Source organism: Bombina bombina, chromosome 2 (genome assembly GCF_027579735.1).
Source record: "Bombina bombina isolate aBomBom1 chromosome 2, aBomBom1.pri, whole genome shotgun sequence".
NCBI lineage: Eukaryota > Metazoa > Chordata > Amphibia > Anura > Bombinatoridae > Bombina > Bombina bombina.
In genome coordinates this window covers 753,832,925-753,860,185 of record NC_069500.1, presented here as the reverse complement: position 1 = coordinate 753,860,185, position 27,261 = coordinate 753,832,925, and the positions used below count along the sequence as shown (strand labels likewise).

Sequence of the window (27,261 nt, the reverse complement as noted above, 5' to 3'; positions counted from 1 at the left end):
TAGGCTGGAGTATATCCCACATGTTATGAACTCTCGTCAGCTAAGAAGGAAAACACCTTCTGTTGTCACAACCAAAACCCTCCATAGCAAGATAATCAGATCTCACACACAAAAAATATAAATTGCCTTTCTAAAATTATTTGAGGAACTTGCAATACAAACAAGACTTTTCTCACCAGACCAGAGTGCTTTACAATACTGAACCCAAAGTGATTACTTTATCAGTTCTGGAGCCAAGAAGAACATGATGATGGCCCTGGACATTTTGTATGAACAACTTTTTTAATAAACTGCTTAATTAAGGATTACATGTATTAGACTTTAAATACCTTTTAAAAATATACTATGGAGTAAAGTACTGGACCTGCTAGATAAACTGTTAGACATGCTTAGCATACCACATAAATTGATTTGATGTTGAGAGTGAGAAAAAATAAAGAAACCAAGCCATTTATAGGAACAAAATTTATTCCAATTTAAAACAATTTTAAGGACAAGATATGAAAAATCAAATTCCAGTGTGCATTTAGGTAAAAGGGAAATAAAAAGGTAAGAACAAGAGGACATAGAGAGTGAAGCAACTTGGTTAATTAAGTGTTTAAATATTTTACTTTTTTTATTATTACATTTTTTTTTTTTTTGTTAACAGTGCCCTGATGTCAGGGGAACAAAATTAGTTAAAGGGACCGACTCATTGCTTCACTTATGAGTACTGCATTTTAAATATGCAGGTTTGTCCCCCCCCCCCCATCCCCCATGTTTTGATACAACCAGAAACTTTAATACAGATACTTTATGTCAATCTAAGCATGCTATAGAGGCCTTGTTGCCTCAGGAGAGACACATCTCATAGAAACCGTGATTAAGTCTCTCAAAGCAACAACCATTCTTACTTTTGGTATTTTAAAATAGCAGTGGGAGCTGTTTAAATTGGGAAAAGTGAATTAAACTATGCAAAATCATGCTAATTTTAGATTTACACCTATAGTGCAATGCTCACAGAATTTGGAAAATTAAAATCAATGCATCACTCCAAGGTCCCATTAAGAAAAGAAGCTGGAAATAGATAGCCAATTTCTTACCTCTTAAAACAGGGATGGGGAACCTTGGCACTCCTGATGTTTCAGGGCTACATTACCCATGATGCTTAGGCACTCTGAAGTCCAGTTGAGCATCATTGGAAATGTAGTTCTGAAACATCTGGAGGGCCAACGTACCCCATCCATGTCTTAAAAGGAGGTATTAGCAGGTTTTAATAACTTTCAGGAATGTGAGCATCCTATAAATTTATTTAGCCATGAGCACACCAAATTGTACTCCCCATGCCAATTATAGTTTTAAAAAAAACTTTATAAATGGCAGCTGTTGACTCACAACTATGATCTTACTAAACACAAATAGGTTAACAGACAAAGCAGTTTTGGTCCCCTGTATTAACTATGTTGACTTAAATTTAGCAATGAATGTATAAAAACATCAGGAAGAATAATTCTAGTCTATAAGAGTTTACATACATTCTATAAGCACATCCTTTGCAAAAAAATGGTAAATATACATCAATATATTCAATCATACAGCTTTGAATGATTCTCTTCATAAAAAGGATTCTGATTTATTTTGTTTCATATAAATTTTGACACTCCTTTGCTTCTACAGGATTGATTCATATTCAACCAAAGTGGTCTACAACATCCCAAAAAGTCAAATTTTCCACACATTGCATTTGAAAAAAGTATTACAACAGTCAGTCTTGATAATCAGCAATAAAAAGGGAAGAAAAACCTTAATTTTAAATGAAAGCAGTTGTTTGAACTCCAGCGCGTAGTTTTGCACTTCATGTTAATAGCAGCTTTGGGCTTTTGCTGGTGATAACAGACTGCCACAATTGACAATAAAAATGTGGGAAATGAAAGGAAATTATACATTCATACTTCTTGGGGACGGGGGGGGGGGGGGGGGGGACTTATTCACTTAAAAGTAAAACCATATCAGTACTAGTGGATATAAAGCTTCTGACTACTGATGTAGCCAAGTACATATTTAGAAAAAAAAAGGGGGGAAGAGGCATAGACATAAAACCAAAATATACAATGTGCAGTGTGGGCTTTGTTTGATGCTAGGTTGCAGGGTTTTTTTTTGTTTTTTTTTTAATAAAATAAAATTACAAGAATGAACAAATTCTCATCCATGGTAATATTGTAAAATCTGACCTGCTATGGAATTCTGCAGATTCCAGATAAAGAGCCCTAATCCATACTACCAAAAGGAATACCCATCCTCATTAGAAAAAAAACAGAACAAATGCACACCAGAACAAAAACAAGTTTGTCCCTTAGGCTTTCTTTTATTTTTTTTTATCCATAAAATAAAATATTTTAAAGAACAAATAAGCAAAATGTGAGGATACGTTTCCATTTGGAGAATAGATTTATTCACCTTGGTTGCCAGGGTCAGAATGGAGACGTAAAATAAATTAAAGTGGGGAACACTCTTTCAATACAGCATCACAAGAATGCAGCTGCCACAAATCAGTTAAATACTTCCTCTTGATGTTAAACACAAAACTACCTGAAGCATTAAGGAAAACAGATGAAGCAAACAAACAGAAAAAAAAATGGTTTTCCTCTCTAAACCTAGAGGGAAAATAATATTTAAAAAGGGAATTATAGTCCCTGACTGAGGATGGAGTACAGGAAGTTATGCATTTAAGCCTCAGATTACTTCATTTGAGGGCTACTAGACAAAACCATTTCAGTATACTGATCTAATAAATTATTTTTAAAAAAAAACAACAACAAAAAACAGGAATAGGGAAAGACTGGCATGAGTGAAGACTGCACCAATCTCCTCCATTCCGATTAAACCCTTTTTAACTGGGTGGAGGGGGGTTCTATACAGTCATTTTACATATGGTATATAAAATGTTGAAGTTTTAAAGGTTCACCAAAATTAATTTGTAGAAATCAGCCAGGGACTAGAATACGGTACAAAAAGGATAAATTGAGGTATGCATTCCCATCAACATTACAAAGAAAGTCAGAAATCATTTTAGGACACAAGTGAGGTCCCTAAGATTGGTCGCCAGGTGGTTGGGGTGGATGTAGTTCAGTTGTAAACATACTATACTGAGAGGTGAATAACCTTTCTTTATGTATAGTAAGCAAACAATGCTGATGCAGAGCTCAAGCTCCACATATGTTACTACAAATTGGTAGTGAAAAATAGTTGAAGCAGGAAGTGGAAGGGGTGTCTACTTATCCCAGCAGTCAGAGGCTTTATATCCATAATTTCTGAGGCGATTCTAAAAAATCACAAAAGTATCTTAAAAAAAAAACAAAAAACATTATCACCACCAGTTTGGCACTTATATTATTATAGTGTTACATATGTATGAACAGGCACCCTATTCATAAACATATGCTTTAAAAATAATAATAAATAATACTCTGAAAGTGAGAGTGGAAGTTAAAGGGACAATAAACCAAAAAAAAATCTTTAATGATTCTGAAAGAGAATACAATTTTAAGCAATATTCCAATTTACTTCTATTCTCTAATGTGCTTCATTCTTTAGATATCCTTTGTTGAAGAAATATCAATGCAGATGGATGAGCCAATCACATGAGGCATCCGTGTGCAGCAACCAATCAGCAGCTACTGAGACTATCTAGATATGCTTTTCAGCATGGGATATCAAGAGAATGAAGCAAATTAGATAATAGACGCAAATTAGAATTTTGTTTAAAATTGCACACACTTTCTAAATCATAAAAGAAAAAATTTGGGTTTCATGTCCCTTTAAAGTATAAGGAGGGGGGGAGTGCACTGTTCATCTAGGTTAATAAGAATAATCAGAAACTTAATCAGGTGTGGTGTCTCTTTAGCTTGTCCTTTCTGATAGCGCATAAAGACTGAATGAGTTGTATTCTTTTAATTTACCCAGTGCAAAATAATATTGGCAATGTGGGGGAAGAGTAAGCAGGTCACACAATCACAAAAGCATATTCAAAAAATATATATATATTATTGACAATATACATTATATAAACAGGAGAAAAAAATACACAAAAATGCAACTTGTGAAAAGAATAAGATGCTTTACGTCCCTAAAGAGCAGAAGTAGATTTCCTAAAAGGTTATTAAAAAAAAATAAAAAATATATAATAATAATGTTCTCAGATGAAGGATTGTCCGTGTAACCAAGTAGAATTAGTATCAAGATACTGCTTAGTTTTCTTGCAACTTCAAAATGCACACTTTTTCTTACTTTTAAAACAAATCTCTCTCTTGCTGGATGAAAATGAACGGCATAGAAAGGTGTTATGATGAACACACTGAAATGGTAAGTAAATGTATGTTTTGAAGAAAATGAACAGAGGCATATAAATTTGTTATAACAAAAATGATTTACATAAGAGGATAGCAAGTGCCATCCACAGACAATAAATGACAAATACAGTAATTAAAATTTACAGGGCTTTCAAAGCCATCAAAATAGAAACAACCAAGAGATTACTAGCTGTTAATATGCAAAACAGATTTGATGGTAATTTTACAGTCTTGCTATTGACAAAAGGGATTTAAAAATAAAAAAAGTCACAAGAAAAACAGATCAAATGGGATACTTCAATAAAGTAATTTCAGGGTTTGGTTTTAAGAAAAAACAAAACAAAAAAAAAAACAAAAAAAAAACTATCATCAAGTAGTACTTCATGAGACAGGAGGATCATCTGACTTCAATATAGCCCAAAAAAAATACCCAACAGTAATTTATATACAATAAATAACCCTGGAAGATCTAAAAGGGCCAACTCCACACACACAGAGAAGGTGATCTGTGTGTAGTAAAGGAGGCTGTAGTGTATCCCATGATTGAAGGGGCAGTCAACATGTATAAATTAACTCAGCAAATTGTAATGATAATACATATTGCATGTTGTTGCCCATGCGATTTCAACAGATGTGGGAGTGTGCTCTTTGCTTTTTCGGAAGAAAAACACACAACTTGAATCAGATGTTTGACTGGCGATTGCAATAAGCATGCACGCAGCGATGAATGATACTACCTTAATGACCTTTTCCTACAAAGGAAACAAAAGCTTTATGCACGGTTATCATTACAATGGAGTGTATTAAAATATATATAGGTTTACAACCCCTTTAAATTAGGGTAAATAGATGCTCAATTTAATTGGTTTGCCCAAACTCTTTAGCAGAAATAAGGGAAAAGATGCAAATGAGGGCGGAGGAGAAATGTGAGATGCTGAGAGATTGCATTTCACACAAATTGCACTTCATGAAAGGAATGGAGTTTAGTCCTATTAAACAATCTCTCCCGAACTACTAAATTATTAGCTGGAAAAAAAATATTTGATTACCCACTATCTGACGTAGAACAACCACTGGGCATCAATGCAAAAAAAAAAAAAAAAAAAACCCCAAAAAAAAAAAACCTAAAAAAGCATTGCAAAGTTTTAAAAACACAACTCCTAAAGCCCCAGAAGCAGTGTCAAATTAAATAAGTGAATTGTGTGAACTTCCATTTTCAATATAAAGATAAAAAACAGGCTTTTGCACAGACTTGAGAACGAACACCGCTTGAAACATACTCTGGGCAAGAGATGGGGGCGGGGAATAAATAATGCATGTCTTGAATCTTTTAAATATCACAATCACACAGAAACACCAACCAAATCATTAAGGCAAAGCCTTGTGTTTAAAAAGGGACATTCCAGTGTAGATATAGAATGATTTAAGAAATGTTCTCTCTTCATATTGTATATTAATCTCAGATCTAGAATGACTCTGGCCTCAAAGTTGGAACTAGTATGCATTGGGCATTAGCATAATTCCTTTAACTTTATTTTGAATACAGAGATTAAATCAGGTCAAAATTATTTAATACATGCTAGAGAGGTCCGTAAAAGGCCCTGCAAATAGTAGTGTATTTGCTTAGTGTTTATTTAGAACTTTGTCTGCCCTATTAAAATCCTTTTTTGCAACATACTTGCCTACAAAAAAAAAAAAAAAAAAAAATTAAAAAGATTGTCCAAGCTTACAATTTCCCAGAACATTGTCCATTGCTGGTCCAAATGTGCAAACAGCATCAGTCCCATTTTCTATAGTCCTAAAGGTATTTGAACACTGTTATAGGTCATACAAATATATCAGATCAAAATAGCCTAGCAATACCTAGAAAAGGACAATAGATTTGCTGAGGAAGGAGTTTGGTCAGGCAGAAGTTCTGTATAAAATTCTGTACAGTTCATAAGCAGACTGAAAATTAGCCTCAAGTTACAAGAACTTATGTAAATTAAAAATATTAACAGATCATACTACTGTCTCGCCTAACAAAAAGGGAATACATTTCAATATGTATCAGTTCTATACACATAGCAAGATAACTTGAAATATGGCATCTATGGCAACTTACAGAAACAAACAAATGGGATGAGGAGACAGTTGTTTTAAAAGCTAAGAGAGAAACAAACTATTTTACTATAGGTTTTTGGCACTACCTTTGCCACCCCAAAATGCCACTGGGAGGTAGTCACAATCATTTATGTTGGGCATACTTAATAAAAAGGGAGCATGGCAGGGTAATAAGAACGGAACAGATAACCTTCTCTGAAATAAAACAGATTTATAGCCCTGTAATTTACATTATAATTATAAAAACATGCAACGCAGTTAAACAAGACAAGGTATAACTTAGTAAGAAGTTGGAGAGTGGCTGCAATTTGGTTATGCAAATCAATTATATCAGTCTGGATGAGAAGAAAAAAAATGGAAAAAATAATGACAGGCCACACGCTGGCACCATGACCAAACTATTTTTTAAAGACATGGGAAAAGATTAATTAACTTTAAAGCATTATATCAACTACAGAAAAAAATGGTGTTTGCAAAGGAAAAAATGGATTTAAAGTACTAAAATGCAAACTTAGCTCTGAACTTTGCTTTTAAGACAAAAACTCATAATTACAAAAACACTGTAAGTGTAAATGTCATTGAGGGACTTAATTAAAACCAACATTTGTTTTCCACCATGAAAGTCATGCAAGTTAATGAATCACTACCATGTCCCTTTAAGAATACGGGTGCAAAAATAACGATGAACTGCACCCATATACATTCCATCTTAAAAAATTCTCACTATACCGACTAAAAAATTTTGGGAGCAAAAAAAAAAAAAAGAGGGTTTTTTTAAAAGACTCATCCAAGGCAGGTGGGCAGCAACACGCTGCATTTTCACTAATTTGGCAAAAATCCCATTTAAAAACCAATGTATTTATAGAAAAATAAAACAAACATTAAAACAAAATTTAGGACCAGCCGTCCTATCCTCCTTATACGCATGCTAGCGCTCAGCTTTTAGATAGCAGGGAATCACGCTAACAGGTATGAAAAGGTAAGATGGGGAGACTGGTCAGACCAGATTGTACTCTTTCAGGTTGAGCTGTAGGATCGTATCCTTGACTGCAGCAAAGACAAAGCGGATGTTTTCAGTGTCTGTGGCGCAGGTGAAATGAGAGTAGATAATCTTGTCGCTGTCAGGATTCAGGTCTACAAACATCTTCAAGATGAACTCCCGGGCCGTTGTGGCATCCCTCTGAGGACCTACAAAGTAAAGGAGAAAACTAGCTGATGAAAATGCTACCAATGCAAAAGGTATTTGGAAACAGAGTTGCATCAAGGAAAGCATATTTAAATAACAAAAATAAAATGTATGCTTACCTGTAAAATTAATTTCCTTCTTGGCAGTTAGAGTCCACGAGAACATTCATAACCTATGGGAAATACTATTCCTGGCCACCAGCAGGAGGCAAAGATACCACGAACAAGACTATAAATATCCCTCCCACTTCCCCTACACTCCAGCCAAGGATAAGGAAAAATGAAGAGAGATACAAGGGGTACAGAGGTACAAACACCAACTGCCGCTACTATACAATAGTATTCGTGCGGGGTGGTGGTCTCTCACTGCCAAGAAGGAAATTAATTCAAGGTAAGAATCAATTTTATTTTCCTTCAATTAGCAATGAGTCCACGAGAAACTTCATAACCTATGGGAAACCAATACCCAAGCTGTGGAGTTCACAAATGTTCGGTAGGGAAAAAAGTAGGGAAGGCAGTCATAAGTACCACCTACCTCTTGTAGAACACTTCTAAGGAATGCCTCTACTGAGACAAAAAAACATAACGTTTGTAGAACATCATTAAGGAGAGTAATGAAGACCACAGTACAACTCTGCAGATCCACTCAACTGAGGCCTCAGTCTTGAAGGTACAAGCAAAAGACCTGTCACTGATAGAATGTGCCGTGATTCTCGAAGCAGCACCTGGCCGGCTTCCCTATAGTTCATACTGATCAGACTTCACAAACAAAAGGAAATCGAAACAGCTGAGGTCCTTGCCAGCAGTGCTTACCAATATACAGGATGAATAAGGAAAAGGATTGACGAAACTCCTTAGCGCTAGGATTGCTTCCAAATTATGTAACAGTCGCTCCTTAGAGGATGACTAAGACAAGTGAAGGAAACAGTCCAGAAAGACGTTACGAGTATTCACCATCTATGGTAACAAACAGGTTGAGTCTGCCACATAACCCTATCCTGATGGATCACCAGATACGGAAACCACATATCAAAGCCGAAAACTCCACTACTCTATGAGCAGAGGAAACAGCCAATAAGAAAATCATTATCCAAAGAGAAAACTAATACCAACAAAATGCAGAGGCTCAAAGGGAGCTCTACGAAAACCTTGAGAACCAAGTATAGGGCTCCACAGGGGAGCAATAGTTACAAAATTAGGGTCAATTTGGGCCTGCCAGAGTCTAAACAAAATCTAGACCCCTCTGGCAAACTAGCCAACTCTTAGAAAAACAGGACAGCAAGGGCAAAGATATGAGGTTTAACAGAATGGGCCTATCAGCCTTTCTCCAGACCTTCCTGGAGAAAACTGAAATATACACTGAGTCTCCACTCTACGCCAAGAAAATCTCACTGATCACACCAGTGTAGGGAAGTTCTCCAGACCTAGCAGTAGATGCGTTCGGTGACAGGCTAGCAAGCCTGAATAAAAGATCAACACACTGTCAGAGAAGCCTGTTGGAACTAAAATCAACCATTCAAATTCCATGCAGTCAGCTGCAGAGTATCTAGGTCTTGGTAAAAGAATGGTCCTCGAGTCAGTAAATCCTGATGAACAGGCAGTCGCAAAGGATGAGCAGACAACATGCTCACTAGGTCTGCGTACCAAATCCTGCATGGCCACGCAAGGAGCTACTATCAGAATAATTGGTATTCCCTTCTGCTTGATCGGGGCAACCACTCTGAGCAGAAGAACAAATGGTTGAAACAGATAAGCAAAGTTGAAGTTCCATGGGACCACTAGAAATAGCTCCGCATGACCTAGATCCATACTTCGGGAGCTTAATTGAGGCGGGAAGCCATCAGATCTATATCTTGAACACCCCATCTGCGAGTTATTTCCAGAAACACCTCCTGATTCAGGGACCACTCCTCTTAGTGAAGAATCTGCCTGTTCAGTAAGTCCACTTCCCAATACTCCACACCTGGGATGTTGTAGAGCTGAAACTTGACATTAATTACTTTCCGCCCACAGCAGGATTTGAGACACCTCCTCCACTCTGTGCGCCTCCCTGATGGTTGATGTAGGCCACGGTGGTGATGTCCAAATTATATTGGATAAACCAGGAAAAACCCAAATGTGGCCAATCTAGAAGCGCATTTTATATAGCTCTCAACTCGAGAATAATGATCGGGAGACACTTCTTCCTGACACCAGGTTCCTTGGGGTCTTAGAGAACCGCGGCCGTATACAAGCACCTAATTGTGACTATGACTGGGTGTTCTAAAGGTCCACAGTATGACAAATACTTACGAACGTGCCGAAGCACTGGACTCTCATCCCTATGTTGAATCCTGGTACTCGGGTTAGCTTGTAGCAAAGCTGCTGCCTGTCAAAGGGGATAGGAAAGTACACAGTACACACATCCTAGGCACAGAGACAAGACGTACACCGCCTCTTTATTAGACAAGTTGCCATGAAAGAGAGGACAACTTACCTATAAATGAGTCTAATTTAGTGTAAAACACTCCGCGTTATCAGACAGGGGATTTAGGTTAGACTGGAAAGAGGCATGGGAGACCCACTGTCAATCAGTATTACATGAGCCAATCCATGTCAAACTTTTCTTTACAGATCACCTCTCTCTGCCTACCTCCATGATACGAAGCAAAGAACTACTGGAGGGTAGAGAAGTGGGAGGGATATTTATAGTCTTGTTTGTGATGTCTGCCTTTTCCTGGTGGCCAGGAATAGTATTTCCTATAGATTATGAATATTCTTGTGGGCTCCCACTGTCAACAGAAGGAAAAAGGTTTTAGATATTCAAACATATCACCACCAGATCAGATGAGACAAGGCAGTATTATAATCCAGCAATGCACTTCTACTGAACACAGCAGGTGACTGGCAGCTATGCACAGGTTGTACATTGCCCTTTGTATTTAATAACTTCTTGTCTATTCAAAGCCCTTTATTCACAGTCAGAGCAACAGCCCATAAAGAGAGTATTAAGTATTGCTAATAGTCATTCACCCTGCAATAGATCGTAACTTCAAAACAAAAATTATCAGCAGTCTTCTCTCCTACCAGTACAACCATTTCGCCAAGCAAAAATTAAGAAAAGAAAAAAAGTCTGAAGTGGAGGAGCCAGACAAAAAGAACGAGACCGATCACCAAACCAGAAAGACAGGGATGCCATGTTAAAACTGTTACATTCTGAATGACTGCACATGAAGCACAAATATCCTCCTCTTGAGTTTTAACAGCACGTTAAGCAAGAGACTATTCTAATCCATTTTGTACACAATGAAACAAACCATGAGAGTGCACGTCTATCTGGTCTATCATGCAAAACTACACCACATAGGGGTTGGCAAGAAAACAACATTTATGCTTACCTGATAAATTTCTTTCTTTCCGGATATGGTGAGTCTATGGCATCCTCAATTACTGTTGGGAATATCACTCCTGGCCAGCAGGACGAGACAAAGAGCACCAGAGCCAAGCTGTTAAAGGGACACTGGACCCAAATTTTTTTCGTGATTCAGATAGAGCACACTTTAACTCTTTATTTTTATTGTTTTCAAAAAACAGTTTTACAATAAGCTTAACATAGGTGTCACATAAACCAAATCTAGATTCCTATACAAGTAAATACACTATGCAGATCATATTACATCCTTAAAAAATATGCAACAATGGACCAATAAACTAAATGTTGCTTACTATATATAATCAACTGCCCCAAACCTAAGCAAAAAAAAAAAAAATACAAAGTAGGGGTTTTAAATGACTCGCCTATCAGGCAGATCCTTAGCATCAGATATCTCACAGAGTGAGCCCCACAAACTCTCACTCTTAGTCTGTTTACATAGGTCATAACAAATTACAAAATTACATTTGGACATCCGCATTTAAAGGGACAGGCTACACCAAAATTGTTATTGTTTTAAAAGATAGATAATCCCTTTATTACCCATTCCCCAGATTTGCAAAACCAACACTGTTATATAAATACACGTTTTACCTCTGTGACTATCTTGTATCTAAGCCTCTGTAAACTGCCCCTTTATTTCAGTTCTTTTGACAGACTTGCAGTTTAGCCAATCAGTGCCTGCTCCCAGATAACACTGCTTGTGCACGTGAAGTTATCTATATGAAACACATGAACTAACACCCTCTAGTGGGGAAAAACTGTTAAAATGCATTCTGAAAAGGTGGCCTTCAAGGTCTAAGAAATTAGCATATGAACCTCCTAGGTTAAGCTTTCAACTAAGAATACCAAGAGAACAAAGCAAAATTGGTGAAAAAAGTAAATTGGAAAATTGTTTAAAATTACATGCCCTATCTGAATCATGAAAGTTTATTTTGGCCTAGACTGTCCCTTTAAATATGAAAAAGATCCTCAGGATCCCACAAAACTAAACAAACAAATAATAAAAAAAAAAAAAAGGGAAAAATATTAGGATACGGGAGGTTACCATAAGCCTAACAGAATCAATTCTGTATTTCGAAAAGGATATATTAGGTGTTCAACCTCACTAGGGGGGAGGGCTTTAATAAACTGCGACCATTTAGAAAAAAAAAACTCCTTACATCATGATCACTATATGGATTGGTATCAGCTTGTTCGATGATGCATTGTTTCTTCAAACAATTCTTCACTTCTAAAATACTGGGAATTGCTCAAGTTCTCCATTTTTTTAAAATTAGATATCTAGCAGCTAAAATCACCAGATAAATGGTTTTATAATTATGGTGGTGCTTCCCTATGTGAAAAGAGAGAAAAACTATATTTGTCGACGACAGGATCAGGGAGGACGCACCCAATGGGTTGGTAAGCCAATATTGTAACTTAAGCCAGACATTTCTGTTTTTTGGGGCACTCCCAGAGCATATGCAGAAGGTTAGCTGATGGATATGAACATTTCAGGCATCTGTTGAAACTAGTATTCCCACATTTAAACCCTTAAGCCCAATTTTAGTTAAGAGAAGCCAGTTCTCAACGGTCCCCAAGGACCAGTCTCAGCCATAGTCAGTAACCAATTTGAGTACAAAAAGTCTCGCTTGAAGATAAGCAAAAAAGGAAATTTATGCTTACCTGATAAATTGATTTCTTCTATGATACGACGAGTCCACGGATTTCATCCTTACTTGTGGGATATTAACCTCCTGCTAACAGGAAGTGGCAAAGAGCACCACAGCAGAGCTGTCTATATAGCTCCTCCCTTAACTCCACACCCCAGTCATTCGACCGAAGGTATAGGAAGAAAAAGGAGAAACTAAAAAAGGTGCAGAGGTGAGAAGTTTTGAACACAAAAATATAATCTGTCTTAAATTGACAGGGAGGGCCGTGGACTCGTCGTATCGTAGAAGAAATCAATTTATCAGGTCAGCATACATTTCCTTTTCTTCTACTAGATATGACGAGTCCACGGATTCACCCTTACTTGTGGGATACAATACCAAAGCTACAGGACATGGATGAACGGGAGGGACAAGACAGATACTTAAACAGAAGGCACCACTGCTTGAAGAACTTTTCTCCCAAAAATAGCCTCAGAAGAAGCAAAAGTATCAAATTAGTAAAATTTGGAAAAAGTATGAAGGGAGGACCAAGTCCCAGCCTTACAAATCTGTTCAACAGAAGCATTGTTTCTAAAAGCCCATGTGGAAGCCACCGCTCTAGTAGAATGAGCTGTAATTCTTTCAGGAGGCTGCTGTCCACCAGTCTCGTATGCCAAACGGATGATGCTTTTCAGCCAAAAAGAAAGAGGTAGCCGTAGCTTTTTGACCCCTACGCTTTCCAGAATAAACAACAAATAAAGAAGATGTTTGACGGAAATCCTTAGTTGCTTGCAAGTAAAACTTCAAGGCACGAACCACGTCCAAGTTATGTAACAGACGCTCCTTCTTAGAAGAAGGATTAGGACATAGAGAAGGAACAACAATTTCCTGATTAATATTCTTGTTTGAAACAACCTTAGAAAGGAATCCAGGTTTAGTGCGCAAAACCACCTTATCAGAATGGAATATAAGATAAGGCGAGTCGCATTGTAACGCAGAAAGCTCAGAAACTCTTCGAGCAGAAGAGATAGCAACTAAAAACAGAACTTTCCAAGATAGAAGCTTAATATCTATGGAATGCATGGGTTCAAACGGAACCCCTTGAAGAACATTTAGAACTAAGTTCAAACTCCATGGCAGAGCAACAGGTTTAAACACAGGCTTGATTCTAACTAAAGCCTGACAAAACGACTGAACGTCTGTGACATCCGCCAGACGCTTGTGTAGTAAGATTAACAAAGCAGAAATCTGTCCCTTTAAGGAACTAGCCGATAATCCCTTCTCCAATCCTTCTTGGAGAAAGGACAAAATCATAGGAATCCTGATCTTACTCCATGAGTAGCCCTTGGATTCGCACCAATAAAGATATTTACGCCATATCTTATGGTAAATTTTCCTAGTGACAGGCTTTCGAGCCTGAATCAAGGTATCAATGACCGACTCAGAGAATCACTGCTTAGATAAAATCAAGCGTTCAATCTCCAGGCAGTCAGTTGCAGAGAAATTGGATTTGGATGTTGGAACGGACCTTGAATGAGAAGGTCCTGTCTCAGTGGCAGAGATGACATTTCCACCAGATCTGCATACCAAGTCCTGCGTGGCCACGCAGGCGCTATCGAGATTACTGAAACCCTCTCCTGTTTGATTCTTGCAATCAGACGAGGTAGGAGAGGAAAAGCAGGAAACACATAAGCCGGGTTGAACGACCAAGGTACTGCTAGAGCATTTATCAGTACTGCTTGAGGATCCCTTGATCTGGACCCGTAACAAGGAAGTTTGGCATTCTGACGAGATGCCATCAGATCCAATTCCGGTGTGCCCCATTGATGAATCAATTGTGCAAACACCTCCGGATAGAGTTCCCCCTCCCCCGGATGAAAAGTCTGACGACTTAGAAAATCCACTTCCCAGTTCTCCACTCCTGGGATATAGATTGCTGATAGATGGCAAGAGTGAGTCTCCAGCCATCGAATTATCTTGGAAACCTCTATCATCGCTAGAGAACTCTTTGTTCACCCTTGATGATTGATATATGCTACAGTCGTGATATTGTCATATGAATTTGGTCGAGGCCAGCTGAGGCCACACTTGAAGCGCGTTGAATATTGCTCTCAGTTCCAGATTATTTATTGGTAGTAGGGACGACTCCTGAGTCCAAACACCCTGAGCCTTCAGGGAATTCCAGACTGCACCCCAGCCCAAGAGGCTAGCGTCCGTCGTCGCTATGACCTATGCTGGCCTGCAGAAGCACATTCCCTGGGACAGATGATCCTGTGACAACCACCAAAGAAGAGAGTCTCTGGTCTCTAGATCCAGATTTATCCGAGGAGATAAACCCGCATAATCCCCATTCCACTGTCTGAGCATGCACAGCTGCAGTGGTCTGAGATGCAAGTGAGCAAACAGAACTATGTCCATTGCCGCTACCATTAACCCAATGACCTCCATACACTGCGCCACTAATGGCCGAGGAATGGAATGAAGTGCTCGGCAAGTAGTTAGGATCTTTGACTTTCTGACCTCCGTCAGAAAAATTTTCATCTCTACCGACTATCAGAGTTCCTAGGAATGGAACTCTTGTCAGTGGAACTAGTGAACTCTTTTGTATGTTCACCTTCCACCCGTGAGTTCTTAGAAAAGCCAACACGACGTCCGTGTGAGATTTGGCTAGATGGTAAGTTGACGCCTGAATCAAAATATCGTCCAGATAGGGAGCCACTGCTATGCCCCGCGGCCTTAGAACTGCCAGAAGGGACCCTAGCACCTTTGTGAAGATTCTAGGAGCTGTGGCCAACCCGAAAGGGAGGTCCAGAAATGGGTAATGTTTGTCCAGAAAGGCGAACTTGAGGAACTGGTGATGATCTTTGTGGATAAGAATGTGAAGATACGCATCCTTCAAATCCACGGTGGTCATATATTGACCATCCTGGATCATTGGTAAAATTGTTCGTATGGTCTCCATTTTGAATGATGGGACTCTGAGAAATTTGTTTAGACTTTTGAGATCTAAAATCGGTCTGAAGGTTACTTCTTTTTTGGGAACCACAAACAGATTTGAGTAAAACCCCTGCCCCTGTTCTAGTTTTGGAACTGGGCAGATTACACCCATGGTATATAGGTCTTCTACACAGCGTAAGAACGCCTCTCTTTTTGTCTGGTCTACAGACAAACGTGAAAGATGAAATCTCCCTCTTAGGAGAGAATCCTTGAATTCTAGTCTATACCCCTGGGTCACGATTTCTAATGCCCAGGGATCCTGAACGTCTCTTGCCCAAGCCTGAGCGAAGAGAGAAAGTCTGCCCCCTACTAGATCCGGTTCCAGATCGGGGGCTGCCCCTTCATGCTGTCTTGGTAGCAGCAGGGGGCTTCTTGGGCTGTTTACCTTTATTCCAGGTGTGGTTAGGTCTCCAGACTGACTTGGATTGTGCAAAATTCCCCTCCTGCTTGGTGACGGAGGAGGAAGTAGAGGGCCTACCTTTAAAGTTCCGAAAGGAACGAAAATTATTCTGTTTGGCCCTCATTTTAACCGTCTTGTCCTGAGGAAGGGCATGACCTTTACCTCCAGTAATGTCGGAAATGATCTCCTTTAGTTCAGGCCCGAAAAGGGTCTTACCCTTAAAAGGAATAGCTAAAAGCTTGGATTTTGATGACACATCAGCAGACCAAGACTTAAGCCATAACGCTCTACACGCTAAAATGGCAAAGAATGCATTCTTTGCCGCTAATTTAGCCATTTGGAAAGTGGCATCTGTAATAAAAGAATTAGCTAGCTTGAGAGCCTTAATTCTATCCAAAATATCATCTAATGGGGTCTCAACCTTAAGAGACTCCTCTAGAGCCTCAAACCAGAAAGCAGCTGCAGTAGTTACTGGAACAATGCACGCTATAGGTTGTAGAAGAAAACCCTGATGAATAAACAATTTCTTGAGAAGACCCTCTAATTTTTTATCCATAGGATCTTTGAAAGCACAACTGTCCTAAATAGGTATAGTTGTACGCTTAACCAGGGTAGAAATAGCTCCCTCCACCTTAGGGACCGTATGCCACAAATCCCGAATGGTGTCAGATATGGGAAACATTTTCTTAAAAGTAGGAGGGGGAGAGAACGGAATGCCTGGTCTATCCCATTCCTTAGTAACGATGTCCGAAATTCTTCTAGGGACTGGAAAAACCGTGTAAGTAGGGACCTCTAGATATTTATCCATTTTACTAAATTTCTCTGGTGGGATGACAATAGGGTCACAATCATCCAGAGTCGCTAAAACCTCCCTGAGTAACAAGCGGAGGTGTTCAAGTTTAAACTTAAAGGCCGTCACATCTGAGTGAGGGAACATCTTTCCTGAATCTGAAAGCTCTCCCTCAGACAGCAATTCCCCCACCCCCAAATCAGAACACTGTGAGGGTACATCGAAGTTGGCTAATAAAGCATCAGAGGGCTCAGCATTTACTCTAATACCTGACCTGCTGCGCTTACCCTGTAAACCTGGCAGTTTAGATAATACCTCTGTAAGGGTAGTAGACATAACTGCAGCCATATCTTGCAGGGTGAAAGAATTAGACGCGCTAGAAGTACTAGGCGTCGCTTGAGCGGGCGTTAAAGGTTGTGACACTTGGGGAGAATTAGATGGCATAACCTGATTCTCTTCTGACTGAGAATCATCCGGAGACATACTTTTATCACCTAAAATATGTTCTTTGCAATGTAAGGCCCTTTCAGTACATGAGGGACACATTTTAAGTGGGGGTTCCACAATGGCTTCTAAACATAGAACATTACTTCCTCAATGTCAGACATGTTGAAACAGGCTAGTAATGACCACAAGCAGGCTTGAAAACACTTTATTTAGTAAAAAAATAACAATCTGAAAAACGGTACTGCGACTTTAAGAGAAAAAAAAGCGTACAATTTTTCCCAAAACTACTCTAAAATGCTATAATTATCCCAATTTTAGTATATATGTGTCTTATCTTGCCAGCTAAAATTGCACCACAAGAAAGGTATGCTTAACCCTTAATTGGAAAAAAAAAAGTTACCCAAAAAATGTTATGGAATTAACCAATTAACCTACCTGCCCTCAGGGGTCTGTATAATCACTCTAACACTTCGATTAGGCCAAATCTTTCCTTTGAGGCCCACCAGAGCTGGATCTTGCTGCTTGCATGGGGAATTCAACTGCGCATCTGAGGCGCGAAATTAGGCCCTGCCCATCAACATTGATGTCTCTGTGCCTTGTAAAAACCGCGGTAAAGCGGTCTAGAACCAAGCCATGTGGGTTTCCAAATACCCAAATTTTAAAGAAAGCCATGTGAACCCTCCAGAGCCATCAAAAGTAAAAAACGTTTGCTTTTTTATCACACAAAAAAACGTTAATTGCCTTCCCAACATAAAATAGTTTTGTTCCCAACAAACATGTTATTAGTGACAACCATTTTTTCAGCCCATAACATACAGGTCCCAGTAATACCCCTCTATTCACATGTAGGATTACTGCTTACCCCTTCCCTTATGGGAATACTGTCAGCCAGTTCTGAAATACACAGTCTCTCCAGAAAAAAATGACTGAACATACCTCAATGCTTGTAGCATGAAAAACGTTCCTCACACTGAAGTTTCTAAAGTACTCCTCAGCCATTCTGTGGGAACTACTCTGGATCTTAGTGACAACTGCTAAGATCATCAGTCTCCAGGCAGAAATCTTCATCCATCTGCTGCCTGGGGAAAAAATAGCACTCACCGGTACCATTTAAAATAAAGTCTTGCTTGAAGAAAATAAAAACTATAATTTTATCACCTCTTTCACTTTACCTCTTCCTATTACTTAGTATAGGCAAAGAGAATGACTGGGGGGTGGAGTCAAGGGAGGAGCTATATAGACAGCTCTGCTGTGGTGCTCTTTGCCACTTCCTGTTAGCAGGAGGATAATATCCCACAAGTAAGGATGAATCCGTGGACTCGTCGTATCTAGTAGAAGAAAAGTTTTTATGAGAGAGATGAAATTACTCCTTGAGAGAACTAAATTATTTAATACATCTTCTCTCAAAATCTAATAATTGGTAGGCGTTAGCGAGAACTAAGGACTTCAATTTAAAAAAAAGAGTGTTGAATGTAACCCTGCTTGGAACTGGGGATTACCCCAAAGTGGTATGTATCTCGAGACCCTAGATTCAATAAGCAGAGAGTTACAGATCCTCTTCCACATCTGGATAGGATTATAAATGGATTTTACCTTTTTATTTCAGGAGGGAGTATACTGTTACAATGTATTAGAGCTGCCGGGGAAAACGGGTGAGTTATGCTATTTTCAAGCTCATTATTTGTTACATAACCCCTGGTAAATATCCAATCTGTTACAATTCGTGCGAGAAAGGCTTGGTTATAAGAACGAAGGTCAGAAAGGGTGAATCCTCCAAATTTCGTAGGTAAAAATAATTTAGAAAGTGAAATTCTAGCTTTTTTATTTTGCCAAAAAAAAAAAAAAAGAACATTGTAGGGCCGAGTTAAAAAGAATAATATCCTTCGTCCTAAGGATCAAGGGGGTGTTCTGGAGGATATAGAGGATTTTGGGGAGAAAAATAATCTTATAAAGAGCTATACGCCCCGATAGAGAAAGGGGAAGCTTCTGCCAATTCTTGAAAGTTTCTTTTGTTTTGCTGAGCAGTGGCAAAATATTCAAGGTATACCAATTGTCAGGGTTAGAAGATATCCTGATACCTAGATACTTAAATAAGTCCTGGACTATACTGAAAGTTATAGCGGAGGGTGAATCTTTAGTCTGTTTGATCCAGAGGAGCTCTGACTTTGTGGTGTTAACCCTATAACCAGAGAAGGATCCAAACTGTTCTATTATTGAGAGAAGTTTTGGGATGTTAATAGAAGTGTTCGACATATATATTAAAATATCATCCACATAGAGTGGTATTTTCAGTTCCTTACTCTTTATTTTAATTCCTTAGAGTTGTTGCCTGATTAGGATAGCAAGGGGTTCAATAGAGAGATCAAAGAGAAGAGGAGAGAGAGGACACCCCTGTCTAGTTCCCCTCTCCAGCACTATGTCCTGAGACATGGAGCCGTTAACTAGCATTCTCGTGGAGGCGTTTTTGTATAGGATTGTTAACATGGAGAAAATTACCTATAAGACCAAACTGATGTAAAGTAAATAAAAGATGATCATGGTGCACCGAGTCGAAGGCTTTTTCAGCATCTATAGAAATAATTGCCATATCAGGGGTGTCCTCTCCCCCCGTCCGCCGCATACCCTCCCTTGTTTTAAAGTGATCGTAAGGAAGAATTCCCTTATTTTAGCTGAAGAATTACGTTTTAGCAAAAACCCGGCTTGGTCTTTATGGATGATAGTGGAAAGGAGGGGTTGGAGCCTTTCCACTAAGATAGCACTAAGGAGTTTGTAATCCGTGTTAAGGAGCGCAATGGGTTTATAGGACTCTTTTCTAACTGGGTCTTTCCCTTGCTTTAATATTAGAACCGTATGTGAGGAGGCAAAATTAGTTGTTGGCTTAGTGCATATATACATATATAAAAAATATTAAATAATAGGGTTAAGTGTGTTAATATTGAGGGAGATAGTATTTTATAAAATTAATTTGGGAGAGCGTCAGGACCCGGGACTTTGAGAGAAAGATTCTGGATTGCAGTAGCAACTTCTAACTCAGAGATAGGGGAATAAAGAGTTTCAAGTAGATCGGGGGTTAGGGACGGAAAAGATATTTTATTCCAGAAGTCTTCACGTTTGAGATTGTTTGAAACCTTGGAAGTAAATAAAACATTATAATAATCCGAGAATACCTTCAGCAGTTCTGCTGATTTGAAATACTTACCTTCAGAACATATAGAATCTATCATAGGAGGGGCTTTATCCCGTTTAACCAAGTTTGCCAGGAGTTTCCCCGTTTTATTTCCGTAGTGATATAATTTAGCTTGAAATCTAAGGTCTCTCTGAGAAGCCCTATACAGGAGAAAGGAGAGCACAATTTTAAGCAACTTTCTAATTTACTCCTCAAAAAATTATCAATTTTTTTCATTCTCTTGGTATCTTTATTTGAAAAGCAAGAATATAAGTTTAGGTGCCGGCCCATTTTTGGTGAACAATAAATTGCTGTCCATGGTGCTGAACCATAAATTGTCTGGCTCCTTAGCTAAGATGCATTATTTTTCAAATAAAGATAGTAAGAGAACGAAGAAAATTTAGAAAGTTGCTTAAAATTGCATGCTCTATCTGAATCACGAAAGAAAACATTTGGGTTCAGTGTCCCTTTAAGTATCACTCCCCTTCCCAGAAACCCCAGTCATTAGACCGAAGGTAAATGGAGAGAAAAGGAGTAACGCAAGGTGTAGAGGTGCCTGAGGTTTAGTAAAAAAAAAAAAAGTGTCTTAAAACAAAGGGCGGGGCTGTGGACTCACCATATCCAGAAAGAAAGCAATTTATCAGGTAAAAACCGCTAGAAACCTAAATTACTCTAATAGAGGAATCTATATAGGAGGTGCGCCAATAAAATAAACTAACGTGTATTCTATAATGTGGTACAAATAACAACCTAACAATAATATTAATATTCGTGACAAGTGACTAACAATGTGAATAGTCAATATGATGGGTTAATAACAACAAATATTAGTCAATGATATATAAAAAAACAATATATAAAAAATAAATAAAAAAGAATAAATAAAAAAAGTCCCAAATCACAGCAAGTGAGTGTCCATATAAGTAACCAAAACAGGATCCCACGACGAATGGGGACAAAAGCAGCTCTCTCCAATATTGTGCAGAAAATCAAAACAGTCCTAAAAGACAAAAAACGAGAGGCGCTCTTGGTGCAGCAAGTTCAAAGAATAGGATATACAACAAAAGATAAAATCCAGGTACTCACAAACAGGATTGCACATTCAGTGCAATAACGAACGAGCCGAAGCTTCTGATCCGCTCGGCTGACTCTCTGTGGCTGTGACTGCTGGTGTCCAGAACGAGGCTCCACTTCCGATGCCGATCACCAATCAGGAACGCCAAACAGGGAGAAACACTGCGCCGTTAATACCTGGCGAAAATAGACCCAACCAGGCGGATCTCACCAAAAAAGGGGAATTAATTGAAAGTCCAGAGCGAGACTTAAAAAAATCAAATACACTTTATTAAAATATATAAAAGTGTTGCTTAGCAACACGTTTCTCGGCTTAATGCCGTTTCATCAGGCTATCTGGACTTTCAATTAATTCCCCTTTTTGGTGAGACCCGCCTGGTTGGGTCTATTTTCGCCAGGTATTAACGGCGCAGTGTTTCTCCCTGTTTGGCGTTCCCGATTGGTGATTGGCATCGGAAGTGGAGCCTCGTTCTGGACACCAGCAGTCACAGCCACAGAGAGTCAGCCGAGCGGCTCAGAAGCTTCGGCTCGTTCGTTATTGCACTGAATGTGCAATCCTGTTTGTGAGTACCTGGATTTTATCTTTTGTTGTATATCCTATTCTTTGAACTTGCTGCACCAAGAGCGCCTCTCGTTTTTTGTCTTTTAGGACTGTTTTAATTTATCAGGTAAGCATAAGTTTTGTTTTCTTTCCTAAGATATGGTGAGTCCACAGCATCCTCAATTACTGTTGGGAACCAATACCCAAGCTAGAGGACACAGAGGACTAGGGAGGGACAAGACAGCTAGACCTAAACAGAAGGCACCACCGCTTGAAGAACCTTTCTCTCAAAAGAAGCCTCAGCCGAGGAAAAAGTATAAAATTTGGAAAAAGTATACAGAGAAGACCAAGTTGCAGCCATGCAAATCTGTTCCACAGAAGCTTCATTTTTGAAAGCCCAAGAAGAGACAGCCCTAGTGGAATAGGCTGTAATTCTCTCAGGAGGATGCTGTCCAGCAATCTCATAGGCCAAACAAATAATACTTCTCAACCAGAGAGAGAAAGAGAAGTAGCAGTAGCTTTCTGACCTTAACGTTTCCCAGAGAAACAAACAGGGCAGAAGACTGGCGAAAATCCTGTCGCCTGTAGGTAGAATTTCAGAGCATGCACAACATCCAAGTTGTGCAACAACAGTTCCTTATGAGAAGAATGATTAGGACAGAGAAGGAACAACAATATCCTAATTAATATTTCTATCCAAAATAACTTAAGGAAGGAAACCAAACTTAGTAAGAAGAACCGCCTTATCGGCTTGAAAAATAAGGTAAGGCGAATCACACTGCAAAGCCGAGAGTTCCGAGATTCTCCGAGCAGAAGAGATAGCAATTAGAAACAAAACCTTCCAAGATAACTACTTAATATCTATGGAATGCATTGGCTCAAACAGAGCCTGCTGCAAAACTTTAAGAACAAGGTTAAGGCTCCACGGAGAAGCAACGGACTTAAACACAGGCCTGATTCTGACCAAGGCCTGACAAAAAGATTGCACATCTGGCACATCCACCAGACACTTATGTAGCAAAACAGATAAAGCAGAAATCTGACCCTTCAGAGTACTGACCGACAAACCCTTCTCCAGACCTTCTTGGAGAAAAGACAAAAACTTAGGAATCCTGACCCTACTCCAAGAGTAGCCGTTGGATTTACACCAATAAAGATATTTACGCCATATCTTATGGTAGAGTAACAGGCTTGCGAGCATGAATCATGGTCTCACTTACAGACTCAGAAAAACCACACTTAGACAGAACTAAGCATTCAATCTCCAAGCAGTCAGCTTCAAAGAAACGATATTTAGATGAAGGAAGGGACCCTGAAGTAGAAGGTCCTTCCTCAGAGGCAGTCTCCAAGGTGAGAGAGATGACATCTCCACTAGCTCTGCATACCAGATCCTGTGAGGCCACCCAGGGGCTGTTAGAATCAATGATGCTCTCTCGTGTTTGATACGAGCAATGATTCGTGGAAGGAGAGCAAACAGAGGAAACGGGTATGCCAGCCTGAAGTCCCAAGGGACTGCCAGAGCATCTATAAGAGCAGCCTGTCGGTCCCTTGACCTTGAGCCGTACCGTGGAAGTTTGGCATTCTGCCGAGACGCCATCAGATCCAGTTCCAGCACCCCCCCCATCTAAAGGTTAAGCTGGATAACACCTCCAGATGTAGTTCCCACTCCCCTGGATGAAAAGTCTGTCTGCTCAGAAAATCCGCTTCCCAGTTGTCCACTCCTGGAATGTGGATGGCAGATAGACAGCAATTGTGAGCTTCCGCCCACTGAATAAACCGAGCCACCTCCTTCATGGCTAAGGAACTCAGAGTTCCTCCCTGGTGGTTGATGTAAGCCACTGAGGTTATGTTATGTTATATGACTGAAACCTGATAAACCGGGCTAAGGACAACTGAGGCCAAGCCATCAGCGCATCGTAAATCGTTCTCAACTCCAAGACGTTTATGGGGAGAGCAAACTCTTTCGGAGTCCAGAGACCCTGTGCCTTTAACAAATCCCAGACTGCTCGCCAGCCCAAAGCAGGCTGGCATCCGTGGTCAAACACCCAGTAAGTTTCCAAAACCATATGTCTTGAGACAGATGTTCCTGAGAAAGTCACCATGGGAGAGAGAGTCTGTCGACCGATCTAGCTCTATCCTTTGAGACAGATCCGCATGGTCCCCATTCCATTGACTGAGCATGCATAACTGCAAAGCTCTCAAAAGGAATGATGTCCATGGAAGCAACCATCAGACCAATTATCTCCATACATTGAGCCACTGATGGTCGAACAGTTGACTGGAGAGGCAAGAGGAAAGAATTTTGGCTTTCCTGACCCATGTCATAAATATTTTCATTGTAAGGGAATCTATTATAGTCCCTAAGAAAACTACTCTTGTAGCTGGAACAAGGGAACTCTTTTCCAGATTCCGTTTCCATCCGTGGGAACGTAGAAAAGACTACAAGATCTCTGTATGAGAGTATGCTTGTTGAAAAGATGGCGCCTGAACCAAGATATCATCCAGGTATGGCGCTACTGCAGTACCCTGAACCCTGACCACTGCCAAGAGAGCCCCCAGGACCTTTCAGAAAATTCTGGGAGCTGTGGAAAGGCCAAACAGAAGAGCTACAAACTGAAAGTGTTCGTCTAGAAATGCAAATCTCAGAAACTTGTGATGATCCCTGTGAATGGGAACATGAAGGTATGCATCCTTTAGGTCTATGGTCGTCATGAATTGACCCTCTTGCACTAAAGGAAGAATGGAGCGGATAGTCTCCATCTTGAAGAAAGGCACTCTGAGAAACTTTAGACATTTCAGATCCAGAATAGTTCGAAAAGTTACCTCTTTTTTTGGGAACTACGAACAGATTGGAATAGAAACCTAAACCCTGTTCCTGAACTGGAACAATCACTCCCAGGGAGGAAAGATTCTGAACACATTGCAAGAACGCCTCTCTTTATCTGGTCTACAGATAATCTTGAGAGGTGGAACATGCCCCTTGGAGGAAAAGTCCTTAATTCCAATTTGTACCCCTGAGATAATATGTCCACAGCCCAGGGATCTGGGACATCTCGTACCCATACTTAGGGAAAAAAAGAGAAAGTCTGCCCCCCACTTGATGCGCTCCCAGACTGGGAGCAAACCCTTCATGCTGATTTAGAGTCAGCTGCGGGTTTCTTTGGTTGCTTCCCCTTGTTCCAAGACTGAATGGGCTTCCAAGAAGGCTTAGGCTGCTCCTGCTTGGCAGAGGAAGGGGAAGACTTAACTCTGAAGCTACGAAAGGAACAAAAATAACTGACGTCCTTTCGATCTATTCTTTTTATCTTGAGGTAGAAAATACCCTTTTCCCCTGTAATATCAGAAATAAGTTCTGCTAGACCAGGACCAAACAATGCCTTACCCTTGTAAGGAAGTGCCAAAAGCTTGACAGAGGAGACATCTGCTGACCAAGATTTCAGCCACAAAGCCCTGCGGCCTAACACAGCGAAACCAGATGATTTGGCTCCTAGCCTAATCACCTGCAAGATAGCATCATAAATAAAGGAATTAGCAATCTTAAGAGCTTTAATCATGTCTTGATTCTCATCCAATGGATTCTATACCTGTAGAGAATCAGACAAGGCATGAATCCAGTAGGATTCAGTACTTGCCATAGGAGAACTTGATGAACATACAGGGAGTGCAGAATTATTAGGCAAGTTGTATTTTTGAGGATTAATTTTATTATTGAACAACAACCATGTTCTCAATGAACCCAAAAAACTCATTAATATCAAAGCTGAATAGTTTTGGAAGTAGTTTTTAGTTTGTTTTTAGTTATAGCTATTTTAGGGGGATATCTGTGTGTGCAGGTGACTATTACTGTGCATAATTATTAGGCAACTTAACAAAAAAACAAATTTATACCCATTTCAATTATTTATTTTTACCAGTGAAACCAATATAACATCTCAACATTCACAAATATACATTTCTGACAATCAAAAACAAAACAAAAACAAATCAGTGACCAATATAGCCACCTTTCTTTGCAAGGACACTCAAAAGCCTGCCATCCATGGATTCTGTCAGTGTTTTGATCTGTTCACCATCAACATTGCGTGCAGCAGCAACCACAGCCTCCCAGACACTGTTCAGAGAGCTGTACTGTTTTCCCTCCTTGTAAATCTCACATTTGATGATGGACCACAGGTTCTCAATGGGGTTCAGATCAGGTGAACAAGGAGGCCATGTCATTAGATTTTCTTCTTTTATACCCTTTCTTGCCAGCCACGCTGTGGAGTACTTGGACACGTGTGATGGAGCATTGTCCTGCATGAAAATCATGTTTTTCTTGAAGGATGCAGACTTCTTCCTGTACCACTGCTTGAAGAAGGTGTCTTCCAGAAACTGGCAGTAGGACTGGGAGTTGAGCTTGACTCCATCTTCAACCCGAAAAGGCCCCACAAGCTCATCTTTGATGATACCAGCCCAAACCAGTACTCCACCTCCACCTTGCTGGCGTCTGAGTCGGACTGGAGCTCTCTGCCCTTTACCAATCCAGCCACGGGCCCATCCATCTGGCCCATCAAGACTCTCATTTCATCAGTCCATAAAACCTTAGAAAAATCAGTCTTGAGATATTTCTTGGCCCAGTCTTGACGTTTCAGCTTGTGTGTCTTGTTCAGTGGTGGTCGTCTTTCAGCCTTTCTTACCTTGGCCATGTCTCTGAGTATTTCACAATATGGTAAAAATGAGAGGGCGCTAAAAGCTAGGTATACTTAACACACCTAATTGATTCAGATTTTGGAAACGATATAATTAGCAAAAGTAAGAAATCTCAAAGACAGTATTAATTTTATAAATTGTTTACTGGTGGGAACGTTCCCTATTAAGGTGCAATACATAAAATCATAAAAACAATTGACAGTCGCATAAAGTGTTTGACATGATATATTCAACTTATAATTTATGGAATACCACCCTGATGAATAATGATAATAAAGCGCTTTAAAAATAAAATTGATTAAAATGCTTATGAACCTTAAAAGCAAATATATTCCAGAGCATAAAAGACCGGTCTTTTATGCTCTGGAATATATTTGCTTTTAAGGTTCATAAGCATTTTAATCAATTTATTTTTAAAGCGCTTTATTATCATTATTCATCAAGGTGGTATTCCATAAATTATAAGTTGAATATATCATGTCAAACACTTTATGC

General features: G+C 39.5%; 1 protein-coding gene across 1 annotated transcript in view; it reads right to left on the bottom strand.

Moving 5' to 3' along the window:
* Nucleotides 1-450: 450 nt before the first annotated feature.
* Nucleotides 451-27,261, bottom strand: part of LOC128647246 (guanine nucleotide-binding protein subunit alpha-11) — a 225,565-nt gene continuing 198,754 nt past the window's right edge. The window contains exon 7 of the mRNA XM_053700037.1: nucleotides 451-7,619. Within this exon, the coding sequence (XP_053556012.1) occupies nucleotides 7,429-7,619 (191 nt within the window). The 3' untranslated portion in view covers nucleotides 451-7,428. The remainder of the gene's footprint in view (nucleotides 7,620-27,261) is intronic.